This window comes from Lygodium microphyllum, chromosome 16, assembly GCF_053477565.2.
Source record: "Lygodium microphyllum isolate KBCC chromosome 16, Lygodium_microphyllum_v1.1.10, whole genome shotgun sequence".
Lineage (NCBI taxonomy): Eukaryota > Viridiplantae > Streptophyta > Polypodiopsida > Schizaeales > Lygodiaceae > Lygodium > Lygodium microphyllum.
The window spans coordinates 144,066,418-144,094,408 of record NC_141150.1 but is presented as its reverse complement, the minus strand read 5'-3'; the positions used below and the strand labels follow the sequence as shown (position 1 = coordinate 144,094,408).

Sequence of the window (27,991 nt, the reverse complement as noted above, 5' to 3'; positions counted from 1 at the left end):
GGCAAAGGACATGGACAATAAAGCTTGAGTGAATAGTAAACACTGGAAATGATATTGCTCATGTTTTGCAAGACATTTGATCAAAAGTAGATCAAATACAACCAAGAGGGCTGCAATCCTCAAATTAACAAGTTACAAGTTAAAGGCCTCATATAGACATACATTCATGATGCCTTGTTTAGTTGAATAGGAAGAATCTTTGCCCTTGCAGATGAGCATAGATAGCCACAACTGAGAAAGGATAGATGATCGTATGGCCAGAACGTTTTGTGAGACAAGCCGTAAAGCCGGATTCTTCAAGGGAACTCGCCTTCATGTATGATGTCAGGTTGCTTTATGTACATGAAAAAGTTCATTCTATCACAAGCTTTAATCCACGTATACAAACTTGGCAGTTGATGATTCAGGCATTATTGCTTATGCCCTTCTGGCAGTTGGACTACACGATGGAAAGGCACTGGTCTTTGTGGAAGTCCATCCACACCTTCTTCCTCATCATCATCGAATTCGAGCAGATACCTACAAAAAGAAAACATAACCCATTTGGAAAATAGTTCACTTGTTAGGAAGTTTAATAGAATATCCAGAATGAGTTATATATTTAAATAATCTGGAACATCTAAAGAGCAGGACATACTCGTCAGTTTTTCTCTGAACCCAGTTGAGGTTGATAAGAACCACATGTAAGGAAAAGAGGAGGCTGGTTAAGGACCGCATACGACTACAAAACTAGAAACTTCAACAAAAATGATTTATGTGTTTAGTATTACCTTGTTGAGCTGACTGTCCTACCTTGCAATGAGCTGCAAAACCCTAAACCCTAAACTTTGACGAAAAGGATTGTGCATTTGGTATGACATTGTTGAGCTGACTGTCCTACCTTGCGATGAGCTGCAACTGTTGCCTTGTACAGAGCGGTAGTTCCAGGGTATACAGCTAAAACTGGAGAGCCCGTGGTAAAGTCTGGAGCACTTGAAGGGTCTGAAGGCTTTGGAAAAGGAATTATGCATGTATGAGGTAGCTTGTATTTCCTGCAAAATAGTGAAGCAAATGTTCTCCAAAGGTTTGAAGAGATGAAATAATGTCTATTTAACCACTGCAGCCTTTTGAAAACTACCTTTGCACACTTTCTTCATCATCACCTGGATCTTCATCAATAACCTCTACCCTGCAGAAAGTACCACCTAAAACTGTGACATTTACAGCAGCATGGATCTTCATCTCACTCACATACAAGGACACCACACAAAAAACTAGTACTCATGACATGTAATACTCACTTGTTTGATTCACGATCAAAGCGAATCACTTTGACCACTATCCACTCATCCTTGTCTGCATTTTCAAGTGACACCCTTGCAGCCACCTGCACATGATTTCATAGATGTTACCTTCCTGACTTAGCAAAGATTTATTTAAGTGATCACAAGAAGGCCTTGATATAGACCTGATCACCAACAAGAACTGTTCCATGTTCTGCAGGTGACCGTAGAGTGATAGATGGAGACGCTAGGCGTGAGCCATCTGCATCTGCTTTCATCCGCTTTCGTTTTTGTTCACCTCCTTCTATCATAACAGACATCAGAATGCTAACAAGCTCGTTGTCTGAAAAGAGCACTCGCAACTTTTTTGAAGAATGCAAACAAGATCTCACAACCTTCTGCTACTTGATGATAGTATGGGCTCAGATGCAAAACACTCAGCATTTACAAGCAGACTGCTTACGGGAACAGACCTGATTTCTTCCGATGAGTGGCAACTTGTCCTGGTGCAACTAGGGTATCAATCTGACCAATCAATGCTGTAGAGATTCTGCAGTCATAAACAATTATTCGAGAAGGTTAAATGCAATAATGGAAAAAGCATCTGAGAATTCCATTTAACTTTCTGCACTGGGATATCAGAGTTCCCAGCCAGTTTCCCTCTTTTCTTTAGAGCTCAGGTGCATATAGTTGCAGTATCAGAAGAAAGGAAAGTAAGCACATCCTTTTTGCAGCTCCAAAAATTGGTAAACTATGATGTGCAGAACAGTGGTGTACTCATTGATGAATCAGCCAGTCAAGCCCACTTTAAAGTTCCTAGATGCTCTATACAGGCACGTTAAACACATTCAGGCTCTGATGTGTCTAGCATGCTTCTTGGGCACATCAACACTGTAAAAGAGTGCAGACAATCTCCTTTGCAATATATCAAGAAATGACGCCATAGCTGAAAAGCTTTTTGTTTCAAAGAAATAAAAAACTATTCACAACACCTTGGAAGAAAACCAACCTGCCGTAAAATACAATGTACAAGAAAGCCCTGTAAGGGGCTGTTAAGTACATCATAAATACAATGGTTGGGTAAACAACCAAACTGGTAGGCTTTAATGCTAGATCATGTCTGGTGCTAAGTGCATGAAATTGCCAATGTCCATATCTGCACAAAAGCATCTCTCCTACTCATTTGCTCAGAGTCACCCCACAATCTCCCATCTCTTGCAAGGAATATGAATAGTCTCTGTCTGAAAACGGCCTTTACAAGCCCAAAGAGCAAAGTAATCATAAACTTAATCTGCAAAACACATAATTTTAAGCATGAAATCGCCAACAAAACAATTAACACACTTAACACGGCATTCAACGGAAATCAGCCACAAGCTGTATTGCAGAGAACTGCATTTAGCTATGGAGAATGGGAAAACAGTATTAGGAATGGTTGCTACAGCTTTGTAATTGGCTAGAACAGCTTGGAGATAAGCAATACATGCATTGGGCCAACAAAGCAGCACTATGACATGGTAAATAGCACTGTATGTTGCTGTTTCTGAATAGCAACACCTCTTTTGGCTTTGATTTGTTGATTAAATTAGTTCTATGCTGAGATTGACTGACCTTTCTCTGTTTTCTCTTCTTCTAGGAGCATTTTGAACAATTTTGTTCCAAGAGAAGCCCATGTTTGTGAGAGAAATTGTGGATAGAGTTAAGAGGACAAAGCTGAATTATTTTCAAAAGCTTGCTCTGTGGGTTTGGCATCAAATTAGTGACTGGTCTGCTGCTGTGTATTAAGGATTTACAAGGAGTTTTACTGGATGAGTATTAAGTGATTGACACAGATGGTGTTTGAACCAATAGCAAATTAAAAGAAATACTGCAAGGGGCACCAGGCTTGGGGCCAACAAGTGTCATCATACCGATGCCAGAGCATTTCTAGCTCCACTGTTGTGAATAGTTTGCTCACTGATTTTTCAGTTTCAGTAAATTTTGTTTGCAAGTTGTGAGCTTCTATAACCCTTTAGCTCCACTAAAGGCTAGTTTATTCCATAATTAATATCAGTATTCCATACAAATCCTAGAGCACTGATGGAATGATATGCTCTAGACAAATTCAAGCGAATTGAGAGAACTGCATCAGAGCAAAAACTCTTAGAACTCCCCTTGAAACTTACCTATGCTATTGCTAAGACCCTTGGCATTCATATATGGGGAATTATTGTGCAAGTTTCTTTCTCACATCAATTATTCTCTGAGAGAGGATGATATGGTGGCAAATGTGATATCAAGAAAATTATATGGGAACTATCAACATTAGGTTTCATACAATTCAAAAGAATGAAGCATCTGTATGCTAGGATTCAACCCAGCACACAGCTACATTGCACCATGCATTGATCCTGTGATTTCTCATTACAAAAGCAATAATTTGCCACATAATATCTTAGTTCTTAATTTTGGTCAATTTCACGTTCAAACGGTAGCACATAACAAAATAAACTTTTTGAAACAAGGGCTTGGCACAATGAGCAATGTAGTATCATTTGACTATGACCTATCAATATCATACATGTACTAAAGTTTTCCATCTATGCCCAAGTATCTCTACATCAGTCAATGAATATTATATTAGAGTATCAAAAAACAACAATCTCTACAATAGCAACCTGCATGTTTTGCATTAAAACTCATAATGTAGCATCAGATATTTCATCAACCCAAATGTGCACACATAATTATGGGAATTTCACACACAAAAAACAGTAACATAGTGGACCAAACATAAATTTTCTTGAACTGATTCACATTGTAGTACCTGTCTTCATCATCTGCATAAAATTTTGCTTCAGTATATAATGAGCGAAGCTTGTTCCACAGCTTTTCTTGAAACTTCTCTGCTACATCTGGAGCTGGACAAGAAATGGAATCATATAATGTTGTATCTTAAGCGACATTGAAATTATTACAATTCAGTAATAAATTATCATAATATGAATGAAGAAAAGTAAATACAAGATAGACAATAACGTATCAAACAACATCCATGAAATCAGCACATCAAGAATAGAGCATTCTCAACAGGATCAAAGGTATAAGGCTCAAATGCTCATAAATCAGTAGGACAGACATTCAAATCATAAATTAATCGAAACAGGAGAAAGAGTGGGCCTCACAGCTTGCTCCACAAGATTTTGATACTAGAGAGACATCAGACTACCATGAAGTCTACCAACCATACAAGATTTCACAGGCTGAGTTTGATTTGATTATCATTTAGAGAGCCAAACAACAACTAGAAAGTAATGTTACTTATTCCTCTTTAGGTTCTGTGCCCAAATCTATTGATTTTGAAGGAAGGATGGAACCTCCACTTGGGATTGGCCATCGTATTGGAGAAACCAGCACGGAGTACAACCCTTTCGTAAGGTTTCCTTCTCCATATTTTTCTTCAAGTTTTGTTTCTCAAGGTCATTCTAGAGTTGGTACATCATCTTTTTCATCATTTCCATCATCTTCCACTTTTCAATTTCAACCATTAAAATCAGCAAAACAATTTAGCACATTCAAATCCACCTTATCCACCCCTCAATTTCAAAGCCCATCATTCCCACCCATTTCTTCTGCTGCATCACCATTTACATCATTCATTTTTCCTTCTCACACACCCTTCCCACCCATTTCTTTTGCTGCATCACCATTTACATCATTCACTTTTCCTTTTCACCCACCTAGTGTGACATCTCACATCACACTAGGGGGTTATTCAATTCCAATATACCTATGGGGGAGGCTCAACCTCCATCTCACATGGGACTTTCTACACATGGGATATTCTCCAAAGCATTCCGGAGTGTGGATATTGGTACCACACCTTGCCCACATGGCCATACCTAATGGACCTTGTGGTTATGTCCTAGTGCCCCAACTCACAGTTGTTCAAGGTTATCAAGTTCCAATGCCTCTTTCATCAACACCTCATGGAAAACCACCTCCCAGTTCTACCTACCCATACTACCCATCCTTTTATCCTCCTCACCCCTCTTTTTCAACCCCTCACAGTTCTTCATCCTCATTAGCAAAGCATGCATTCATTAACAAGACTTGTTTCAACTGGTCCAACTATGCAACTTGGTCAAATCTGATAAGACGTATCTTAGACTCACAAGACTTGTGGAACATTGTACAATGGCTAGAATCCCAACCAGTGTGAAGTTATGCTAGGCTTTGCATTGAGAAAACATAGAATGTATAAACACAATAACGCAAACAAAAACACAAAAACACAAAACACAAAATGTGAAACACAAAAACACAAACAGAGAAGAAAGATGAGGGTTTTGATCTGCATGACTCAAAAGGATTAGATAAACCTAACACTCGGCCTAGCTATTATGGGTATTCCCCTCCCTCCCATTAGACCTTCACCACCCTATCCATCAGCCTCTCAAATGCAAGGATGTCCATCCTCTACTTATGGTGCACCTTCACATACTCCATGGATCACCCGCACTCCAAGATTTCCATCCTCTACCTACCATGTCCCTATCCCTCCTCCTTCGGCTACACATGCACCTACTAGGCCCATGCCCAATCACCCTTACCCACCTATGAATCCACTATGCACAAATCCGTATGCATGGTGGGCACCTAGGGTTAATTTCCAAGTAAACTCCACTCTCCTACCCTACCCATCCTATTTCTTGTTCGGTACTACCACTCCTGCTGCTATGGCCAAGAATGCCATTATGGATAAGACTCATTTGAACGGGTCGAAGATTGCCGTTTGGTTCAAATTCCAACCTAATGCGATAAGTGCTTGAATCTCTGGATCTTTGGGACCTAGTAGTTTGTTCCAAGCCCATGCCAGAACTCAACTAACCCACCCTAACCACATTCATCAATGGAGAGCTCACAATGCTATAGCTAATATCGAGTTAATGCAAGGGTTACTTCATGAGTTCCATTTTGAGTTACAGCACTTTTCCCTAGCATTCGATTGTCGGAGTCGTCTCCTTTGTTGGGTATTTTACTCACGCCTTACTTACGCCTACGCTCATATGGGAGTGTCGATGATCAGTAGGACACTGGGGCACTTTTTACTCTCGGTAGGAGAGGTTTTTTCCCCCAGACTTATGGTCTTATTATCGTATGTACTTATGTGCTTATGTTACACACATTTAGGCACTTAGTGTGTGTCGGGTGTGAACACCCCCCTACAACCCTAAGGTTTAAGGGTTGTACTTTGTACTTTCAGATTACACTCATTCAGTCTATTCTCTTGGGTGTCGTGCTTCAACTCTGTCTCTCTCACTCTCACACTGTCTACTGAATCTAGCTGTATCTCGATCCTCTGCTCTCACATTTGGTATCAGAGCTCAGCTCTGAACTCAGCTTCTGCCTGCAGAGTGCAAGTCTGCAGTCTGCAGCACACGCCAGTCCTGCTCCAGGCCGCTAACACACAGCTCCACGCAACGTGTCTCCAGGGCACAGGGTCTGACGCTGCCTAACGTCAAACCTTGTCAGACGTCACGTCAGCACAGATACAGCCTGTCATCAGTCCTGTCAGCAGAGTACAGCTCATCGTCAGTCAGCAGTCAGGCACTGTTCCTCAGCGCTGCCTCAGCACAGTACAGCTCGTCGTCAGCAGTCGCCTGTCAGCAATCTTCACGTCAGCAGCACGTCCACGTCCTGTCCCTGGAGTCAACGCCTGCTTGCGAGCAGCACCACCAGCCCGCCAGTCCGCACGCAATCTTCGTCAGGACAACGCCTGTTTGACCAGTCACCCGCCTGCCCGCCTGTCTACTTCCACGTCAGCAGCTCGCGACGTGCTTCACGCCACCTGCCCTGTCCACGCGCAGCCCACCTGCCCAACGCGACTGGTCAGCCCGCCAGACGACCACGTAAGGAGCAATTTTAAACTTTTTTTTTTTTAAATTTCAGCCCAAGACCAATTCTGGAAGAGGAGGGTCACACGCGGCAACACAGAACCAGTGCAGGGAAAAATTTCATGCAAATTTTTAGACAGGATCGTCAGACATTTTGGGGCTTTTGTGTATTTGGAGGACAGATGCATTTAAACTGCTGATACAGTCACAGAACGACTGTTTTTGACAGAGATTTTGGCAAAAACTTTGGGGATTTATTCATAACAGTGTTGCATTGCACTGTTTGAACCTTGGGAAGCGTGCAGTAAAGGACAGTTTTCTGACAGAGTACGCCCTTGCACATCAATTGCAGAAACGTATTTGCTGCAATTTCTGGAAATTTGCAGATTTCCAGTTCGTACTGCTTTGACATTGCTCATTTTGTCTTTGGAAATTTGTCATCATGGCAAATCAGGGAGGTGATGTTTTTACGTATGTATCCAAGGAGGACAGACTGGACGGAAACAACTATTCCCTTTGGTCATTTATGATGAAAAATGTATTAGTGGCCAAGAATTTATGGGATTATGTCAGTGGAGAGGAAACTCGGCCGGGAGTTGTAGCTCCCGCTACTCCTCCTCCCCATGGCGCACGTGGACAACGGGGACCTCAGCCCGCTCCACCTCAGCCACTTCCTCCAAGAACTGCAGCTCAAAAAGCTTGGGATACCCGTGATGCACAGGCCTTGTCCCTGATTGCTTTGGCAGTTCAACGGTTCATCATACCTCATATCCGTTCGGCATCTTCTTCACGAGATGCATGGTTGACTTTGGAGCATATGTTTGCAGGAAAAAATGAGACACGGATCTCTTTCTTGAAGAAAGAGTTGGAAACTCTGAAGATGCATGAAGGTGATTCTATGCAGGATCACTTAAACAAGATTCAGGACTTGAGGGAGCAGCTCATGAATGTAGATGAGTATTTTTCGGATGCACAGTTGATATCCACCACCTTGAATTCCCTACCTCCTTCGTACTTGTCTTTTCATACTGCATTGAACCTCACAATGAGGATTGCTGAGCACCCACTCACTTTTATTCAGCTGGTTAGCTTGCTTCTAGAGGAGGAGCAAACACGGAAAAATAGTGGTGTAGATGCTATAGTCTCTGAGCAGGCTTTTGTGGCAAGAACAGCAAGGTGAAAAATGCTCCACAGAGTTCTGGCACTTCGGGCACATCGCAGAATCAGTCACAAGGGGGGACGCAAGCAAAGAAAGGAAAATGTCATTATTGTAAGAAGCCCGGCCACTATATCACTGAGTGCAGAAAGCGCATTGCCAAAGAGAAGAAAAAGGAGTCAGGAATGTCTGTTTCTACTACTCCTTCCACTGCTAGTGAGTCCGCGTCCTTTGTTGTGGACCGGGACTATTGTTTTTACACTTGCAGTTATGATATCTCTTGGGCCGATAGAGCACTTAGCTCTACAGAGGATGCTGACACTTGGTTCTTTGACAGTGGTGCTTCTAGACATATCACATCTCGCAGAGATTTGTTTGCTTCAGTTAGTGCACCTCCCGTTGGGAAATCGGTACAGTGTGCCAATAATGCATCATACCCTGTTCGTGGTATTGGGGAGATTCAGCTCACAGCCATTGATGGCTCTATTCTCCGCCTGCAGGATGCTTTGTTTGTGCCTGGAATAAAGAAGAATTTGCTTTCTATTTCTTCTTTGGCACGTTGTGGTATGCAGGTCACTTTTGATGATGACCGTTGCATGGTTCGAGAAAAAGAATGCATGACATTGGTCTTGACAGGATCTTTGTGTCATGGTTTATATGAGTTGGATGCTCTTTCAATAGATCAGTCAGCATACTTGACATCCACTCTTACTCCTGCTATGATACAGGCGGAGTTATGGCATGCTCGTTTAGGGCATGTAAACTTTGGCAGCTTGATTCTTTTACAGCGTACTCAGATGCTAAATGGCTTACCTCTCTTGGAAAGACCTCCTGAGCACTTATGCAAGGGATGCATTTTGGGAAAAATGCATCGTTTCTCATTTCCTCGTGATGTTGCTTTCAGGGCAACAACCAGATTGGAGTTGGTGCATTCAGATGTATATGGGCCTATGCAGACCATGTCATTGGGTGGTTGTTATTATTTTGTGACATTCATTGATGACTTCACACGTTTTTGCTGGGTCTATTGTTTGAAAAAGAAGTCAGAAGTGTATGATGCATTTTTGGCTTTCAGTGCACTTGTTGAAAATCAATCTGGATGCCACATTAAGACTCTCCGTTCGGAACGAGGGGGGGAATACATGTCCTCTATGCTGAATTCTTTTTTGCAGCAGAAGGGCATAGTACATCAGTATACTACAGCTTATACTCCACAGCAGAATGGGGTAGCAGAGAGGAAAAATCGGTCACTCATGGAGATGGCCAGATGTATGCTGAAGGCAAAGAGCTTGCCTCATAGTTTTTGGATGGAAGCAGTCATGTGTGCTTGCCACATTTTGAATAGATGCCCTACCAAAGCCTTGAAGACCATCACACCATTTGAGGCTTGGAACAGCCGTAAACCTTCTGTTGGTCACTTTCGTACCTTTGGGTGTCTTGCCTATGCCCATATTGCACAGGTACTTAGAAGAAAATTGGACAACAAGGCTGTTAAGTGCATTTTTATGGGATATAGCAATGAGAGCAAAGGCTACAGACTCTATGATCCCATTACTAAGAAGGTTTTTGTCAGCAGGGATGTTGTTTTTGATGAAAAATCAGAATTATCCTTGGCTGGTTTGGACACATATCAGGCTGCCCGTGATGTTTTTGAAGGGCTGCTGCCCATTACTTTTGGTGATTCAGCTGGAGGTTCACAAAATGAACCTAATGTTCAGCCAGCTGCTCCCATTGAAAGTGCAGAAATTCAGCCATTAGCTGATCGGAATACTCAGCATAATGCTGAAACAGAAATTCAGCAAGAGCTTGCACACAGCTAGGATGCTAGACAGCTACCTAGATGGTATTTGCAGACTATGCAAGATAGTCCTTTGGATGCACCCATGGCTGGTCGTACTAGAAGGCAAACTCGTTTGCATGATTCAGCACATACTATGGAGTTTATTATGGCAGCAAGTACTTTTGATAATGAAGAGCCTGAATGTTATGAGGATGCACAACATAGTGTGCATTGGAAGGCAGCCATGCAAGCTGAATTAGATTCTATTACTAAGAATCACACTTGGGATTTGGCGTCCTTGCCATTTGGGAAGAAAGCCATTGGAACAAAATGGGTCTACAAATTGAAAAGAAAAGCAGATGGATCCATTGATAAATACAAGGCACGGCTGGTAGCTAAAGGCTACGCACAGGAAAAGGGCATTGATTATGAGGAGACATTTGCTCCTACTGCCCGTATGACGACCATTAGGTCTATGATTGCTTTGGCTGCACATTATGGTTGGACAGTTCATCAGCTAGATATCAAGACTGCATTTTTGCATGGGAAACTTCAGGAGGAAGTTTATGTACAGCAGCCCATTGGTTTTGCAGTTGAAGGCTCAGAACATTTGGTATGCAAGCTCAAAAAGGCACTATATGGTTTAAAACAAGCTCCTAGAGCTTGGTATGAAAAGATAGATGCTTTCTTGCTTGGTCAGGGATTTCTAAACAGTTCATCTGAGTCTACCCTTTATGTATGTAAAGAAGGGGGATCTATGCTGATTTTATGTCTTTATGTTGATGGCCTTTTGCTCACTGGAACACATGATGATCAGATTTCAGCATTCAAACAAAATTTGCAGCAAACTTTTGACATGTCTGACTTCGGAGTTTTGCATTACTACTTGGGCATCCAGTTCATACATACTGCTCGAGGTATTGGGTTATCACAGTCAAGGTATATTGGGCAGCTTCTTGAGAAATTTGGCTTACAGGATTGCAAGCCAATTTGTACTCCCATGAAACCTGGACTGAAACTGTCATTACATGATGACAGCGATTTGTTTGATATACATACATATGCTCCTGCAGTTGGATGCCTTATCTATCTATGCAATACTAGGCCGGACATACAGTTTGCAGTTTCAGCCTTGAGCAGGTATATGCATCAGCCACGTATGTCACATTGGCAAGCTGTTAAGCGTGTTTTCCGCTACTTGCAGGGTACTCGTTCTCTTGGGTTGCTTTATGCCAAGGGGGGACCACTGCATTTACATGCTTACAGTGATTCTGATTGGGCTGGTGATTATGATACACGTCACTCTACTAGTGGCAATTGTTTCTTTCTTGGCACTTCTTGCATTTCTTGGCTTAGCAAGAAACAATCCACTGTTGCCACATCGTCATGTGAAGCTGAATACAAGGCAGCTTTCACCACCACAGTTGAATGCGTATGGCTTAGACGCTTGCTAGCTGATTTGGATGTATCTATTACTGAGCCTACTCCTTTGTTCACTGACAGTCAGAGTGCCATTGCAGTGGCACGGAACCCACTGTTTCATGCTCGCACGAAACACATTGAGATTCACTATCACTTTGTCAGAGAGAGGCTACATGCAGGTGATATCAGCCTTGTCTATGTCAAGAATCGCGTGGTGGAGGGGGTTGCTCAAGATGCTGCGCCGAACACACACAGAATGCACAAGGAGAAGCTCACTCAAGAGACAAGAAGAGAGATGGAGGCCAAAACGTTTTCTTGCTGGTTTCTTCTTCTTCTTCCACACACTTTACAATGTACACAAAGTATAGATAAGATACAACATAAAAGGAAAGTGGCCTACTAAGTCAAACAATGCATAACTGACTACACTAGTCGACTGGCGCTATAACTATGCCAGCTGTAAATAGGTGTAACAACCTGAATATAATAAGTAATGAGTCAGTGGCCATGTGAGAGTCATAATGACCACCGACGTGCTAAGTATAGACGTGTGGACCCATCTAACCAGGCGGTCCATCATCCATGTCCACATGTGTTGAGCTTGCCATCTCAACACTCCCCCTCAAGCTCAACTGCATCTCTGCAACTCCAAGTAAGCTTCGAAACTTTTGAAGCTTCTCTGTACCCAATGCCTTCGTGAAGATATCAGCTATCTGATCCTGTGTGCTGACATACACCAAGTCAATCTCACCTGCTAGTACCTTCTCTCTCACAAAGTGGTAGTGTACCTCAATATGTTTTGTCCTGGCATGGAACACAGGGTTCCTAGCCAACTGTATACTGCTCATGTTGTCACAATAAATGACAACTGGACCTTCCACCTGCACATCCAAATCAGCCAGTAACTTTTGCAGCCATACTACCTCACATGCTGCAACAGCAGCACCTCTATACTCAGCCTCTGTACTCGACAAAGCAACTGTAGATTGCTTTTTGCTGCTCCAAGCAACTGCTGCACTACCAAGAGAGAACATGTATCCGCTGGTAGATCGTCTATCAGACATACTACCAGCCCAATCTGCATCTGTGTATCCAAACACCTGTACATCTGTACCTGCCTCATAGAAAAGTCCATAATGTAATGTGGACTTCACATATCTCAATATGCGTCTGACTGCATCCAAATGTGGCTTTCTAGGTACTTGCATAAACTGACTCACAAGACCAACAGCGTAGCTCAAGTCTGGCCTTGTAATGGTCATGTAGATCAAACTCCCCACTATCCTCCTGAACATAGTAGGGTCTTCTATCTCATCCCCAACATCAGCACTCAGCTTCACATTCTGCTCCAACGGGACTGAAAGTGGTTTGCATGCAGTCATACCATACTTGGACAACATATCCAAGCCATACTGTCTTTGGAACAGCCATATACCATCATCACATCTGATCACCTCAATGCCAAGGAAGTACCTTAGCTCACCTAAATCCTTCATCTCAAACTTCATCTTCAAATAGCCCTTGACTTCAGCAATCCCACTATCACTATCACCTGTAATAATCAAATCATCCACATAGATGACTATGATGACCAAACCTGCATCTCCCTTTCTCACATAAAGTGAGTGATCAGCATCAGAAACATAAAAGCCAATATTGACAAGATACTCTCTGATCTTGTCAGACCATGCTCTTGGTGCTTGCTTGAGCCCATAGAGTGCCTTCTTCAACCTGCACACATACGTGGGATGCTCTAAATCTTCATAACCTGCTGGCTGATCCATATACACTTCTTCCTGCAAATCACCATGCAAGAAGGCATTCTTTACATCCATTTGCTGCAACCTCCAACCTTTGGCTGCTGCCAAAGCAATCACACATCTGACAGTTGCCATCCTAGCAACTGGACTGAAGGTTTCATCATAATCTATGCCATATGTTTGGGCATAGCCTTTTGCAACCAGCCTAGCTTTGTACCTGCTAATAGAACCATCTGCATTGTGCTTAATCTTATAAACCCACTTACATCCAATAGCTTTCTTTCCCTTTGGCAATGATACTAGATCCCAAGTCTTATTGGCCTCTAATGCAGCCATCTCCTCATCCATTGCTGCATCCCAATGAGCATGACCAACAGCCTCCTCAAAACATGTGGGCTCAACATCCTCAACTAGTTTCACCATATAAGCATAATGGTGAGCTGCATAACCCTCAAAACCAAATCTTTTAACAGGGTATCTCACCCTGCTAGACGTGCGTACCACTGGATCACTCAATGGAGTCTTTGCATTAACACGTGCTCTCTGCACACCTGGAGTCCTCACTGAAGGAATGCCAAGCTCATCATCCAAGCTCTCTGAGCCACTGGAGTCTCCATCAAGAACTGCATCAATGCCTTCTGACACTTTATTCTTTCCTTTGTCTTTACCTGTAGTGCTACTAGATGCACTCGAAGATGTAGAGGTACTCCTTAGTCTCCCAGACCAAGGACTACCAGATGATGTCTCTGGTCCACTAAGAGTCCGTGATTCTTGCCTTTCAGCCTGCACATGAGTGTCATGATCATCATCAACATCCAATGCATCACCACTAGATGCATACCAACTGCTCATTTCATCAAAGATGACATCCCTGCTCACTCTGAACTTACATGTGACAGGGTTGTAACAGCGATACCCTTTTTGCTCTAAAGAGTATCCAATAAAGATACACTTTTCAGCCTTTGGATCCAGTTTCTTCCGCAACTCATCTGGTACATGAACATACGCAATGCAGCCAAACACTTTCAAGTGTGAAACATCAGGCTTCTTACCTGTAAAACATTCTTCGGGGGTCATACCATGAACTGCAGCTGTGGGAGTTCTGTTCATAATATAAACAGCAGTATGAACAGCCTCAGACCAAAAATGCTTAGGCATATTCTTTTCAGCCATCAAGGCACGTGCAACTTCTGCAATATGCCTGTTTTTCCTTTCTGCAACCCCATTTTGCTGTGGGGTATACCTGCATGTGAACTGTCTCTTTATCCCATGAGACCTCAGAAAATCACTGAACTCATTTGAGAGGTACTCTCCCCCTCCATCTGACCTCAGGCACTTTACTTTCAAGCCTGTTTCTCTTTCAACTGCAGCCTTGAAAGTTCTAAAATGCTCAAAAACTTCACTCTTTTCCTTCATAAAATATACCCACAGCTTTCTAGAACAATCATCAATGAATGTGACAAAGTATGAACTGCCTCCAAGAGATACATTTTGTGTAGGCCCCCAAATGTCTGTATGTACAACATCAAGAATATTTCTGCTTACATCTCTATCATGTGAAAAAGGTTGCCTTGCCTGCTTACCAAACTGACATGCTTCACATACCTTCTGAAATTCTGCAACTCTAAATGTAGGCAAACCTGTAACCAACCCTTTGGACTGCATTAGTTTCAGCCTTTGTACATTTGCATATCCAATGCGTTTGTGCCAAATTTCAATGTCTGCAACAACACCTTTTCCTTTGGCATACATAGCAGCATTCATAGTAGGGATTCCGGCATCTAGAGTGAACATACGTCCAACTCTACTTCCCTTTGCTACCAACCTGCACTTGTCATTGAAGTCTTCTACAAAGCAGCCCTTTGCATTAAATCTGACTTGCAGCCCTTGCTCTACCATTTAACCGACTGACACCAAGTTCTTTGTAATAGATGGTACATGTAATACATCTGAAAGACTCTTTGTCTTACCATCATGCAAGGACAAGGGAACTTTTCCAATGTGTGAAATTGGGTGGCATGAGTCATCACCCGTCTGCACATAACCTGCATTCTGCAAATTCTGCATCTCTCCAAACCATTCTGCATGGCTGGTCATATGATTGGATGCACCTGAATCAACATACCAAACATCTTCATGTGTTCCCTTTCCTGTAACAGCATTCAGCATATGCTGCATAACGAACAAACGTTCATTTTTGTCTTCATTCTGTCGTGAAGACGATGCATAGTTTCCTTGCTGCAACTTACCACTGCGGATATCATCTCTCTTAGCATAACATTGGGCTGCAATATGACCTGTTTTACCACAGTAGTGGCACACAATACCAGAGTTGTTAGAACCTCTGTTCTGCCATCCACCTCTTCCTCTAAAGCTCCCCCTGCCTCTAAAGTTACCACGACCTCCTGAAACCTGCATATCGCCAAATTGCTGATTCAATCTGTTTTGCTGGTTGTCACTACCACGTCCTGTACCACGGCCTCTTGAAGAGAACCTGCCACGTCCCCTTCCAGAACTGGAGTAGAAAGCTTGGACCTGTTCACCACTTCTTTCAGATGTCTCACTCTGCATGTTGATCTCTTCAGTGATCATAAGGGAGACCAATTCATCGAAATCTGGAAATGGCTTTCTGACATATACGGAAGTTACAAAAGACTTCCAAGCCTTTTCATTGTTAAGTCCACCCAAGGTAGACGACACCAAATCATCATCATCGGGCATTGCATCAATCGCTGCCAATGCATCTGCAATGCTTCTTACTTTCAGTGCATACTCATTGATAGACATCTTCCCTTTCTTCAATGTATTCAACTCTTGCTTGAGTTGAATCTTTCGTGCCTTTGTATTTACAGAAAACATACTTTCAAGTATGGTCCAAGCTGCATATGCATTCTCTGCATTTCTAATGTGTCCCAGCATGTTATTGTCAATTACTGCAGACAACCAATACATGACCTTCTTGTCTTTTGCATTCCATTCCTTTCGTGCCTTTGTCTCTTCTACAGTTGGAGGATCACTCACCTCCGGCTCCTTTTCTTCACCTGAAACGAACTCATAGAGGCCTTTTCCAATAAGGAAGTTCGTGACACGAAACTTCCATGATGGGTAGTTGTTCTTGTCGAGCTTCTCAATGATGGGGCTTCCACTGTTCTCTGCCATTATCACAAAACTAATACCAAACAGCAAGCAAATCTTCTGCAACCCTTGACCTGTAGTGCACAGCAATACACCAGACAGCCTTTTTTACTGTCTGCTCAACAATACATGCAATCTGCAACCAGTTTGCAGATAAACCTTGTGTTTACTCACTGATAAACACCTTTGAACTTACAGATCTGAAATCTGTAACTTGCGCACCCACGTTCGGTCAATACAGTCGAAGTCACAGTGTACCCCGAAACTGCTGTCCGCAACCTTGCGGCTCTAAAACGGGCCCTGAAACGGCCTCAAATGCCCAAAATCTCTGTGGGTAAGCCCTAAAGGGCTTATCTGCAGAATACACAGCGCTCTTCGCGCACACCAAATCTCACTGCAATCTGAGATTTTTGCTCTGCCCTGCTTCCGGTGCCTCCACAGGCACTATCCAAGAGAAGGAGTGGAAGAATGGGAGAGATTCTTACCCGTAGCTTGCTTGCTCGAACCTTGCTTCTTCTCCTTTGCTTCAACCTTCGAAATCAGCCTCTCTCAATGGCGCGGCTCTGATACCATGTCAAGAATCGCGTGGTGGAGGGGGTTGCTCAAGATGCTGCGCCGAACACACACAGAATGCACAAGGAGAAGCTCACTCAAGAGACAAGAAGAGAGATGGAGGCCAAAACGTTTTCTTGCTGGTTTCTTCTTCTTCTTCCACACACTTTACAATGTACACAAAGTATAGATAAGATACAACATAAAAGGAAAGTGGCCTACTAAGTCAAACAATGCATAACCGACTACACTAGTCGACTGGCGCTATAACTATGCCAGCTGTAAATAGGTGTAACAACCTGAATATAATAAGTAATGAGTCAGTGGCCATGTGAGAGTCATAATGACCACCGACGTGCTAAGTATAGACGTGTGGACCCATCTAACCAGGCGGTCCATCATCCATGTCCACATGTGTTGAGCTTGCCATCTCAACAGTCTATTGTCCTACCACCAGTAATGTGGCAGACATCTTCACCAAAGCTCTTCCTCGTGACAAATTTGAAGCATTTCGCGATGCTTTAAATTTGATATCCTTTGGTGGCGGATGATCCTTGTACTCTTGATCACTCTTCACTCCAGGGGGGTTTGTTGGGTATTTTACTCACGCCTTACTTACGCCTACGCTCATATGGGAGTGTCAATGATCAATAGGACACTGGGGCACTTTTTACTCTCGGTAGAAGAGGTTTTTTCCCCCAGACTTATGGTCTTATTATCGTATGTCTTATGTGCTTATGTTACACACATTTAGGCACTTAGTGTGTGTCGGGTGTGAACACCCCCCTACAACCCTAAGGTTTAAGGGTTGTACTTTGTACTTTCAGATTACACTCATTTAGTCTATTCTCTTGGGTGTCGTGCTTCAACTCTGTCTCTCTCACTCTCACATTGTCTACTGAATCTGGCTGTATCTCGATCCTCAGCTCTCACATCCTTGACCACTATGCAATGAGAGATTACAAAGGGAAATACTAGAGGTAGCAAGAACACTCAAGCTGGGAAGGCAAATCAAAACAAGGGTGACACCCCTTCCTCAAATGGAACTAAACACCCCAAAGAAACCAAACCCATCTAGCAGTAACTTTCCAAAAAGAATAGGTTTTGCACACTGCCAGAGATCGGGCCATGTAAACAAGGAGTGTCATACTAAGGCCCAAGGTCTCCCAACTAAGAAACCACCACAAGTTGCAACCACCTCCACTCCCCCCCTAGACAATCTAGTGGTGCTATGCCTCCAACTACTGCCCCATCTGCTTCTCCTAGCACACATGCCACTAGACATGTGGCATAGGGGCAGCCTCATCTACCCCCACCTTATAATATTCCTGAACACTAGTTTGCTAACACTACTCTATTTGCACTTCTTGCATCTATTCGCAAGTCTCCTCTTGCACCCCCACCTAGCATCATTTTCCCATCTAGGACTTTGTCTATGCCTCGAAAATGAGTTTTATTGGCAGAAAAATTAGTCAAAAGCACTTGGATACTCACGCCAATAGTAGTGGACAGGCTGCCTAATGAAGGGGCTGCAATTGATGATGGCTAGACAGCAAATGGAGACAAGCTGCACACTGGAAATAGGGCGCCAACAATAAAAAAGAGTGTGTGGATTGACGTAACCTACAAAACAAGGATGGGTTGAAAGGTGGGCAGCCGATCTATTTATATATAAAGAAGGATCCTACAAAATTAGGATTTTGCTTATGGGACACAAAAATTCTCTAGGAACGCATTTCTTTTTAATGAAAGTTTAATAAAATTTGAGTTTTGGGGCTGTTTGAAAGAGCTAATCAATTTGTAATGCATTTTTACCTCAACACCCACTCTCAAGCCCAAGACTAGAACCAAAAAGGGAATGCTAGAAAAGCTGAATCCTAGTTTTCTTATCCCAAGGCATCCCACCCCAAAGCAGGTAAGGCATTGGACAAAGGGTACACATCAACTGCCCGATGGCTTACCAAGACTACAAAGGCGCCAGTCATCTTACCAAGGGAGCCCAAATGATCACCCACAGGAACCACATTGAACTCTTTTTTTTTTTTTTTAAGGGTAAGTAGTTGCACCCCAAATGAGAATGAAAAGAGATGGTTAGATCTACCACATCACAAGCTATCCCATCATCCGTGGATATTGATAACAAGGAAAAAAGGTGAAGAAGTATGGATGTGTGGTGATAAGGTGGTAAAGGAACCACTGGTGGAAACAACTCGATATCCATTCAGGGATGCTTTGCACAATGATATGCAAAGAGCCATGCTACATGATGAGAATGTGTATGCAACAGGTACCACTTGGGCAATGTCCCTCATGGTAAAGCTCCCCACTACCCAATTAGGTGGCATTGTTCTTCCCACCTCCTTGCTTCCCCTTTTGAGGAAGTGGAAACAAGGTTCCTCTTAAATGTGGAAAAGAGGATTTTTTATCAAACCCCCCCTAAAAATGCAAATGTTAACATTCAAATTTGTAGAAGATGAGTAGCTTGGACTGTGAGATGATTTATTGCATAAAATTGAACTATTTGGGGGGTACCTTATTCACAAACAATGTAACCTGATCATCATTTGACTTTGTGGGATAATGTCATCTATATGTCTAGGTTTCTGGCAAAAGATACAACACCTATTGTTCTATGCAAGCAGTGCCAATAGGGTCTTTGAGAGGGTGTGAGTGTATTGCTCCCTTTTTCCCTCAAAGAAGAAGATTGACCATCAATATAGAAGCATGGTCCATACTTAGGGTCAATCTCACGGAAGATAGGATTGGATCTAAATATGGAGGTGATTCCTTTCCACTCCTTGGTTCCTTCAAAGAAGAAGATGACTAATCAAAACAAGATAGGGACTCCTGCGTTTGAGAAACCAAGGGTAGTACAATGTGCAAGAGAGGGATTCCCCACATAGTAGGACCAAAGAACAAAGAATGATGCACTTGCAAGTGTATAAGGCATGATATTAAAGGGTGGCATTCCCACTATCGATATACCACAATGCAAAGTGGTACACCTTTGAGTGTCTAGTGATGACGGCCTAGAACCTAGATGTGCATCAAAGGCAATGTACACTAAGACTAGATAACCTATTGTAGATCTAAAGTAAGGGTTTAGATTGACAAAAGAGAAATCTAAATGTGAAATGAAAGTGGGAGGGAAGTTGAGAGAAGGGAAGGTGAATGAAAAGCACCAATCTCATGCTCAAATGAAAGAGAGAATGAAAGATTACCTTGTGGAAAAACTCTGAACATAGAGTTTTCCTCAAATCTATATTGTACAAATTTGGGTCTCCATAGAGACTTATAGTCAATTCCTGCATAACTAAAGGAGTAGTATAGACAAAATTAAACTTGCACAACATTGGGTTGTATGAACCTACCACTAGGCTTAATTATAAAGAATTTGAACTTTTGGATATTTCTAGAGTGGATAGCCTTTTCTCATCTAAGAGGTGATCAGTCTCATTAACAAAGTGCTCCAATTGAAATGTATCATCAAAAGGAGTATGAAATGAAGACTGTTGTGAATGATCCCTAAAAGAAAAGTTAGTACATGGAGATGCTATCAGAGTGCAGCGATGCGGAAGCGTAGGACAAAGACTGAGAGAGAGTGAACACACACACACACACACACAGAGAAAAGGAGACAGTGTAAATGCAGAAAATCTGCAGTGTAGTATGCTGTATAAGAGTGCAAAAATATACACGAGGGCAGAGGAAATATCTGTGTGTGTCTCCGACTTGATGACCTCGATCTCCGTCATCCCGAGCACAATATGTCTCAGCCAATAGATCTCAAGATCAGAACTTGAATAAATGACAGTGTGCCACCAACTGGCTATATATAGCCAAGAAATAAAGAATGCCTGCACCAGGTCGGCTGCAGTAAATGCAGCTGACTAAATAAAGTAATCAAAAAATTGTATGACTGCAGCCTGCACTGTCCGACTGCAGCTGCTGACATGGCACCTGCTGACGTGGCATCTTGTTGATGTGGCACTGTACTGCCTGCTGCTCACGTGTCCTCTGTTGTATGCTGTACACTATTGTACCAAACCCTAACTGTGCATAAACCCTAACACAGCCTGTCCAAGGGATGACTCTACCTCTAACACCCCCTCTCAGATCCTGGACAAGGCATCAGACTGAGGGATCTGGAATACTGACGAAGTAAAGCCTGGGGAAGCACCTTTGTAAACAAATCTGCAAGATTATCCTCCATCTTGCAGTACTCCACATCAATGGTCCCATCCAAAAGCTTATCCCGAATGAAGTGATACTGGATCTCAATGTGCTTCGTCCAAGCATGGAATACCGGATTCCGTACCAAGGCAATGCAACTCTCATTGTCGCACCACATAAGAGTAGGACGAGTCTGGAGGCAACCAAGCTCCTCCAACAATCTCTGAAGCCACACAACCTCACATGTGGTGGAAGACACAACCCGATACTCCGCCTCAGTAGAAGAAAGGGCTACTGTGGGCTGCTTCTTGCTACTTTAAGAGATAACACCTGTACCCAAGGTAAAACAGTAGGATGTAGGAGACCGGCAGTGGTCCACATTACCAGCCCAATCCGAGTCACTCCAACCTGCAAGAACAAGATCTGAAGCATCTGAACCTGCTGGATAAGAAATCCCTATGTCAGAGATCCCTCTCAAATTCTGAAGAATCCGCAAAGCAGCCTACCAATGCACCTCTTGGGGTTCACTCATGAACCCTGCCAAAAGACCCACAGCAAAACAAAGATCAACACGAGTGTTGAGAAGCCAAATCAAGGACCCAATCAACTGACCGTAGCGGGAAGCATCCGTCACGGGAGAATCTGAGTGTGAAGTGGCCTTCCAGTTCGGATCCATAGGAGTAGAAATGGTCCAACAAGTCTCCATCTCAAAAGTCACTAAGAGCTCCTGAATGTATCTCTGCTGAGAGAGAAAAAGCCCCCTCTGAGATTGATAAATCTCATGACCCAAGAAGAAATGAAGAAGCCCCAAATCCGTCATCTCGAACGTCTGATGTAAAGCTGTCTTGGTCTCTTGGACCTTCTGTGCATGATCCCATGTCAGAATCAAATCATCAACATACAACACAAACAACACATAACCAACCTCGGAAGTGTGCACATAAAGCTACGGATCGGCCGTGGAGCGCCAATATCCCAACTTCGACTGAAGAAACGAGTTAATCTTCTCATTCCATGCACACGGAGCCTGCTTAAGGCCATACAAGGCCTTCTTCAACCTATAGACTTTCCCATCCGAGGACCCAAAGCCAGGAGGCTGCTCAACATAGATCTCCTCTTGCAAGTCACCATTGAGAAAGGCCGACTTCACATCCAACTAATAGATAGGCCATCGCCTATGGCCAGCCAAGGCAAGAACAGCTTGAATAGTCATCATACAAGCAGTGGGGGCAAAAGTATCATGGAAATCAATGCCTGGGCGCTACGCAAAACCTTTAGCAACAAGGCAAGCCTTGTGCTTATCCAAAGAACCATCGCTAAGGTACTTGGTCTTGAAGACCCACTTGACGCCAATCACCTTCTTGTGAAGGGATGAGGCACAAGAGACCAAGTGCCATTCCTCTCAATAGCCTCCAACTCGGCTTCCATAGCCTTCCGCCAATGATCAGACTGCAAAGCCTCCTTCATTGAAGTGGACTCACGATCCTGCATAACACGGGTCATCAAACAATAGTTAGAGCAAACAAGCTCCGAAGAATGTGCCAGATTCCTCCGTGACCTCCGCGGTTCATCCTACAGTTCCCACTCCTCAAGAACCCCCTCGATCCCTGAATCTTGGAGTGTATCACAGGCCCAACAAGGAGGAGGCCGGACCTCTCCCTGTCGCTCTCCATCTGCTGAAGACTCGGGTACATCCATTGGCGGAAGCTCCACCTGGGTGGCCGGTGGAAGAGAAGACTCTGAATCAGAAGAAGAATCTCCATCGAAGGACTCTGGCTCCAAAGGAACTGTCTCGAGAGCCCAATTCTCCCCTAGATCTCCAAGAACAGGGTGCTCCTCACCTCCCTCGGTGGCCGGAACTTCCACGAACCGTACATCTGAGCTCGTGTAGACATCCTGCTTAACGGAATCAAACAGATGATAACCTTGGGACTGAGAGCTATAGCCAGCAAAAACCTGTCGTCGAAAAGCCGCCTCGAACTTGTCACACTGCGTCTTCGGATGTGTATATAGGCGTCACACCCAAAGATCCTGAAATAAGAGACATCAGGCTTAGTCCCAAAGTAAGCCTCAAAAGACGTCATCCTGTCAACGGCCGAAGTGGGAGATCGATTGGGGATGTGAACTGCGGTAGCCACTGCCTTGGCCCACAGATACTGAGGTGTCTATCGATGCTCCATCATGGTGCGTGCCATCTCGATCACACTTCGGTTCTTCCGCTCCAAAATGCCATTCTCTGGAGGAGTGTTGGTGTTAGCAAACTCCTGGTGAATATCCCTATCTGCACAAAAACAAGCAAACTCATTAGACATAAATTCACCGCCCTTGTCTGAACGCAAGGTCTTCAATCGCTAGCCAGATCGGTTCTCCTAAAAAAGAAGCCAATCCTTGAAGTGAGAGAAAGCCTCAAACTTCAAAGTCAAGAAATAGGCCCATGTCATCCTGCTGTAGTCATCTACAATCAACATGAAGTATAAGCTCCAGGGGCTCAGTCCTTATTGGCCACAAAGATCCGTAGATATAAGCTCCATAGGTAAAGTAGACCTCCTCGAAGCTTTGTTGGGAATCGCATCCTGATGTAATTTACCACGAATGCATGAGACAAACGTTCCTTGCGACGCCTTCCGAAGATACTCATAGTTTAGGTGGCCAAACCGAGCATGCCATAGCTCGGACTATGTCTGAGAGGTAAGAAGAAGAGAGGTAAGAGTTGTAGAGGACTTCAATTTGTAGATGCCATCCTCCTCATACCCTGCAGAGAGAACCTTCCTCGAACCACAATCAAGGACTCGAACACTATCACTGTCAAACTCCACCAAGAGCCGAGGCCAAGAGAACAAATCTTATGGACCGAAAGTAAGTGATATCCCAAGCCTAGCACATGCAACACCTCGAAAGTGTGGATACCACCACGTCCATCTGGAATAAGCTGCATCTCACCCCGCGCAACAATAGACATAGAAAAGCTGTCTCCAATGAGAATTTGCCCACGCGAAGGTCGCAAATGGGCAACACCAATGGGGGAAGGAGTCATGTACCGTAAGGCACCACTGTCCACAATCCACTCTCAAGCCTGGGGAGCTGTCATCGCAACATCAGAAGTCTTCAGTATAGAGTCCTCAATGACCGCTAAGTGTAGAAAAGTAGCTGATGAGGGTGCAACCACCACTCCAAAATCCTTCGTGTCCTTCTTCTTGGTGTCCTTCTTGTCTTTGTCTGGGCAATCCTTCTTCCAATGACCGGTCTTACCACAAATATGGCAAGTCGATTCCTTCTCATTGTCTTTCTTGGATTTGTTGTCCTCCTTCTTCTTTTGGTCCTTCCCCTTCTTCTGAGAGGCTTTACCAACCAAAGCCTCCGATTTGGAAGTATTCTGTCCCTTCAATTGTTTCTCTTGGTCCAAGACCATAGAAACCAACTCTTCCCACCGAAGAGTCGACTCCCGCCCTGATGCAATAAGAGCGGAATAAAAGGTACTAAATCGTGGTGGCAACTGGGACAGTAAAGTGATCACCATGTCTTCGAAGAAAATAGGCTTCCCCGCAGTTTGAACTTGCATCTAAAGCTGCCGAAGCTTGTTGATGTGTTCTCGAAGTGAATAAGACTTATTCACGAACAATGTCCGCATTTGCACCTCCAAAGAAACCCTCTTCATCAGGTTCATCCGGTTGTACATCTGGTCGAGCTCCAGCCATATCTCTCGAGCCACCATCAAGTACTCGATGTGAGCTATCATGGCTGTAGTGCAAGACAGAAAAAGAAAAGAACAAATCTTGGCATTCAATTTGTCCCAATGAGACTGGGCCTTGGTCAACTCCGCACGAGCACTGAAAGAGAGTTTGGACTCACCTAGCACCGAGGGTCGATTGATCTCCTCCAACACAAGCTCCTCCAAATCATAAGACTCAAGGATGGCCAATATTATCACTCGCCAGATGCGGTCATTGTCACCATCAAGCTTCTAATCCGATGGAAGAGCCGGTAAGACAGGCAACTTCCTGTCCATGATCGCCTAGAACTCCAAATCAGCCTCTGTAGACATGTTCACCTGCAATGCCTGCACAAACGCAAAATCAGCCCCCTCCGACTGTGTAAACGCAGCCTGTTAGGGCTGGTTCCTCCGCTGTCCAAACCTTCTTCACTTGTCGGAGGCGATGAAAAGGTAAAATCTGCAATGGAAGGCCTAAAACACAGCCTTCCTTCCCTTTAAACGGCAATAACCTGCAGCAAATTCACCAGTTAGACTCCTTTTCCGCACGCCCACACTTGCCTCAGCCTTAATCCGATGCGCAGCCCTCCCGCTCGCCCTCGAATCCTGGAAACGCAGCCTTGTATCGCGCTGAAATCTCCTCTTCAGATAGGTTCAACACTCAATCAGTCCGTCTTCACTACTTTGATACCATGTCAGAGTGCAATGATGCGGAAGAGTAGGACAAAGACTGAGAGAGAGTGAACATAGAGAGAGAGAGAGAGGGAGACTGTGTAAACACAGAAACTCTGCAGTGTAGTATGCTGTGTAAGAGTGCAGAAATATACACAGGAGCAGAGGAAATATGTGCATGTATCTCTGACTTGATGACCTCAATCTCTGTCAGCCCGAGCACAGTCTGTCTCAGCCAACAAATCTCAAGATCAGAACATGAATGACAGAGTGTGCCACCAACTGGCTATATATAGCCAAGAAATAAAGAATCCCTGCACCAGGTCGGGTGCATTAAATGCAGTCGACTGAATAAAGTAATCAAAAAACTATCCCACTGCAACCTGCATTGTCCGACTGCAGCTGCTGACGTGGCACCTGCTGATGCGGCACTGTACTGCCTACTGTTGACGTGTCCTCTGCCATATGCTATACAGTGCTGTACCAAAACCTAACTGTGCAAAAACCCTAACACAACCTATCTAGGGGATGACTCTACCTCTAACAAATGCATGCTCAAGGCCTCCATTAAAGAATTAGCTAGAGAAAGCATCAAAGGATCCAAAAATGGAGTCATTTAACCATCTTAAGAATAGAGAAACTCTTTGGTAGCGTGTTTCTTTTAAATGAAATTTTGGTAGCATTGAGTTTTCAAGCAACACCTATGATGCAAGGCTTTTTTGTCTTTTGTTGTATGCTTTTGTTTCTTATCTATCTACACTTTGACATGTTGTGATACCTTCTTGCATGCATACACACACACACACACACTCTCTCTCTCTCTCTCTCTCTCTCTCTCTCTCTCTCTCTCTCTAACCACCCATTACTATTTACAATTTACACTCTCGAGTCTTCATTCTTTGGACCTTTTTTTATTGTGTGTACTTATTTTGCAACATGGACTAATAGAAGCAAGGAATAAAAGAAGAGAACTCTCAAGTTTGCACACCACAAGAATTGCCTTATCCATTCACTTTTCGGTTTCTATAGGGTTTTGGGTTTGGGCTTCCACTCAAATTTGGACATCCATCCCTCACTTTTGGCTCTTGGCCATTCTTTCTTACGTCATGCACAAATATTTAGCTTACATTGGCCAATTTTCTGAAAGCGAATGGCAAGCCAGTGCTTACACCCTTCCCAAGCTTCAGGTCTTCCTTCCCAACATGGGAGAATATTACAACTTTCCATCATGAAAATTGGTCACACCAATGAATAGAAGTGTCACTCTATAGCTTCCTTTCTTGGCAAACACTTTGAAAAGTTGTAGCACTCACAATAAAACAAGCAATCGTATAAATATCAGACTAAGCATGCGCCTAACTGCAGGCCATCACAATTGAGACAAAGAGTAGGGTAAGGGGAACCAATTGTGAAAGGGGTGCCATAAACTAAACACCTTGGGACTAGTAAGGTAACAAAGAAAAAGGAAATATGCTGAGATGTATTACTCATTGATTAGCTAAAAAACTGTCACAACTCCCAACTCTACCATGACTTTGAGAAACCCCCAAAATTTGTATTTTTTCAAATTGCATAAAAGATTTCAAAGGTAACATAGCTCCCAACTCTAGTAGTACGAGAAACCCCCAAAAATTGTAAATTTTTTTAATTGCATAAAAGATTTCAAAAACAAAACAATTCAATAATAGACTCTTTCAATTTGGATCCTTCCATGACTATCCAAGTCAGAGCCTAAATTTTGGATCCTGCCATGACTATAAGGAGGTCGTACTAGGTTTCAAGAGGCCTTTTATCAAATCTACCGCAGGGCCTGATTCACATTAGCACATTCAACTGCTTCGAGGAAAAAAGAATCTACCCATCCACTACAATCAGGCACAGGCTCTCACAAGTTTTCTGAAGTCTGGAGTGGATTTTATTGATCTTGGCGATGATAGCCTCCTGTTTTCTCCGCAAACGCTCCAACTCCCTAAGGTATTCGTTCGCTGTTTCGAAGGATACCGACATCGTCTCGTTCCTTGACTCGACTCAGCTCGAACAATCCCCCACGCAAACACACACACACACCGGGTTGGGGCGGGAGGGGCGCGCCGCGCGGGGGCGAGCGAATATGCACATATGCACAGGGGTGGGTTCACACTTGCCCGGTGGAAGGTGCAAAATCCCCTTTTCCACCCATCTACAAGGATTTCCCAAGAATTGTCCGCCATCTCATTCACATTAGTGGTGGACAAGGAAAGGAGCCAAAGAGAAGACATGGCATGAAGGAGAAGTATCCGTGCTAGGCAGGCCGGAAGAGAGGAGCAAAAACTTGGCCATGACGTGTCAAAAAAGGCCCCTAATTTTTTTGGCCTTCCACCATGTGTGTGAACATACAGTTTTCCATGCTGAAATTTGATTGGCCATCTATATTTGGGATGCCTGTTTGTCTACCGGGTCTGAATCCACCCATATAATAAACTCATCCAAGGGACAAAAGTTTGCGTGCACATGT

General features: G+C 43.6%; 1 protein-coding gene across 6 annotated transcripts; it reads right to left on the bottom strand.

Moving 5' to 3' along the window:
* Positions 1-24: 24 nt before the first annotated feature.
* Positions 25-27,644, bottom strand: LOC148023535 (SAGA-associated factor 29 homolog A-like). Of its 6 annotated transcripts, XM_087696515.1 has the most exons (10): positions 27,387-27,643; positions 4,069-4,162; positions 1,736-1,812; positions 1,448-1,566; positions 1,281-1,366; positions 1,118-1,168; positions 881-1,031; positions 771-803; positions 638-651; positions 396-519 (listed from the first exon to the last, which is right to left on the bottom strand). In XM_087696515.1, exons 1-8 carry the CDS (start codon positions 27,502-27,504, stop codon positions 789-791), a joined length of 711 nt encoding a protein of 236 aa, XP_087552641.1. In that variant the 5' UTR covers positions 27,505-27,643; the 3' UTR covers positions 396-519; positions 638-651; positions 771-788. The 6 variants fall into 6 exon arrangements, 4 of the variants coding, with proteins under 4 accessions (XP_087552639.1, XP_087552638.1, XP_087552637.1 ...); XR_015693660.1 differs by having other exon boundaries at positions 25-519; positions 638-803; XM_087696513.1 differs by lacking the exon at positions 771-803 and having other exon boundaries at positions 25-519; positions 4,069-4,156.
* Positions 27,645-27,991: the final 347 nt, after the last annotated feature.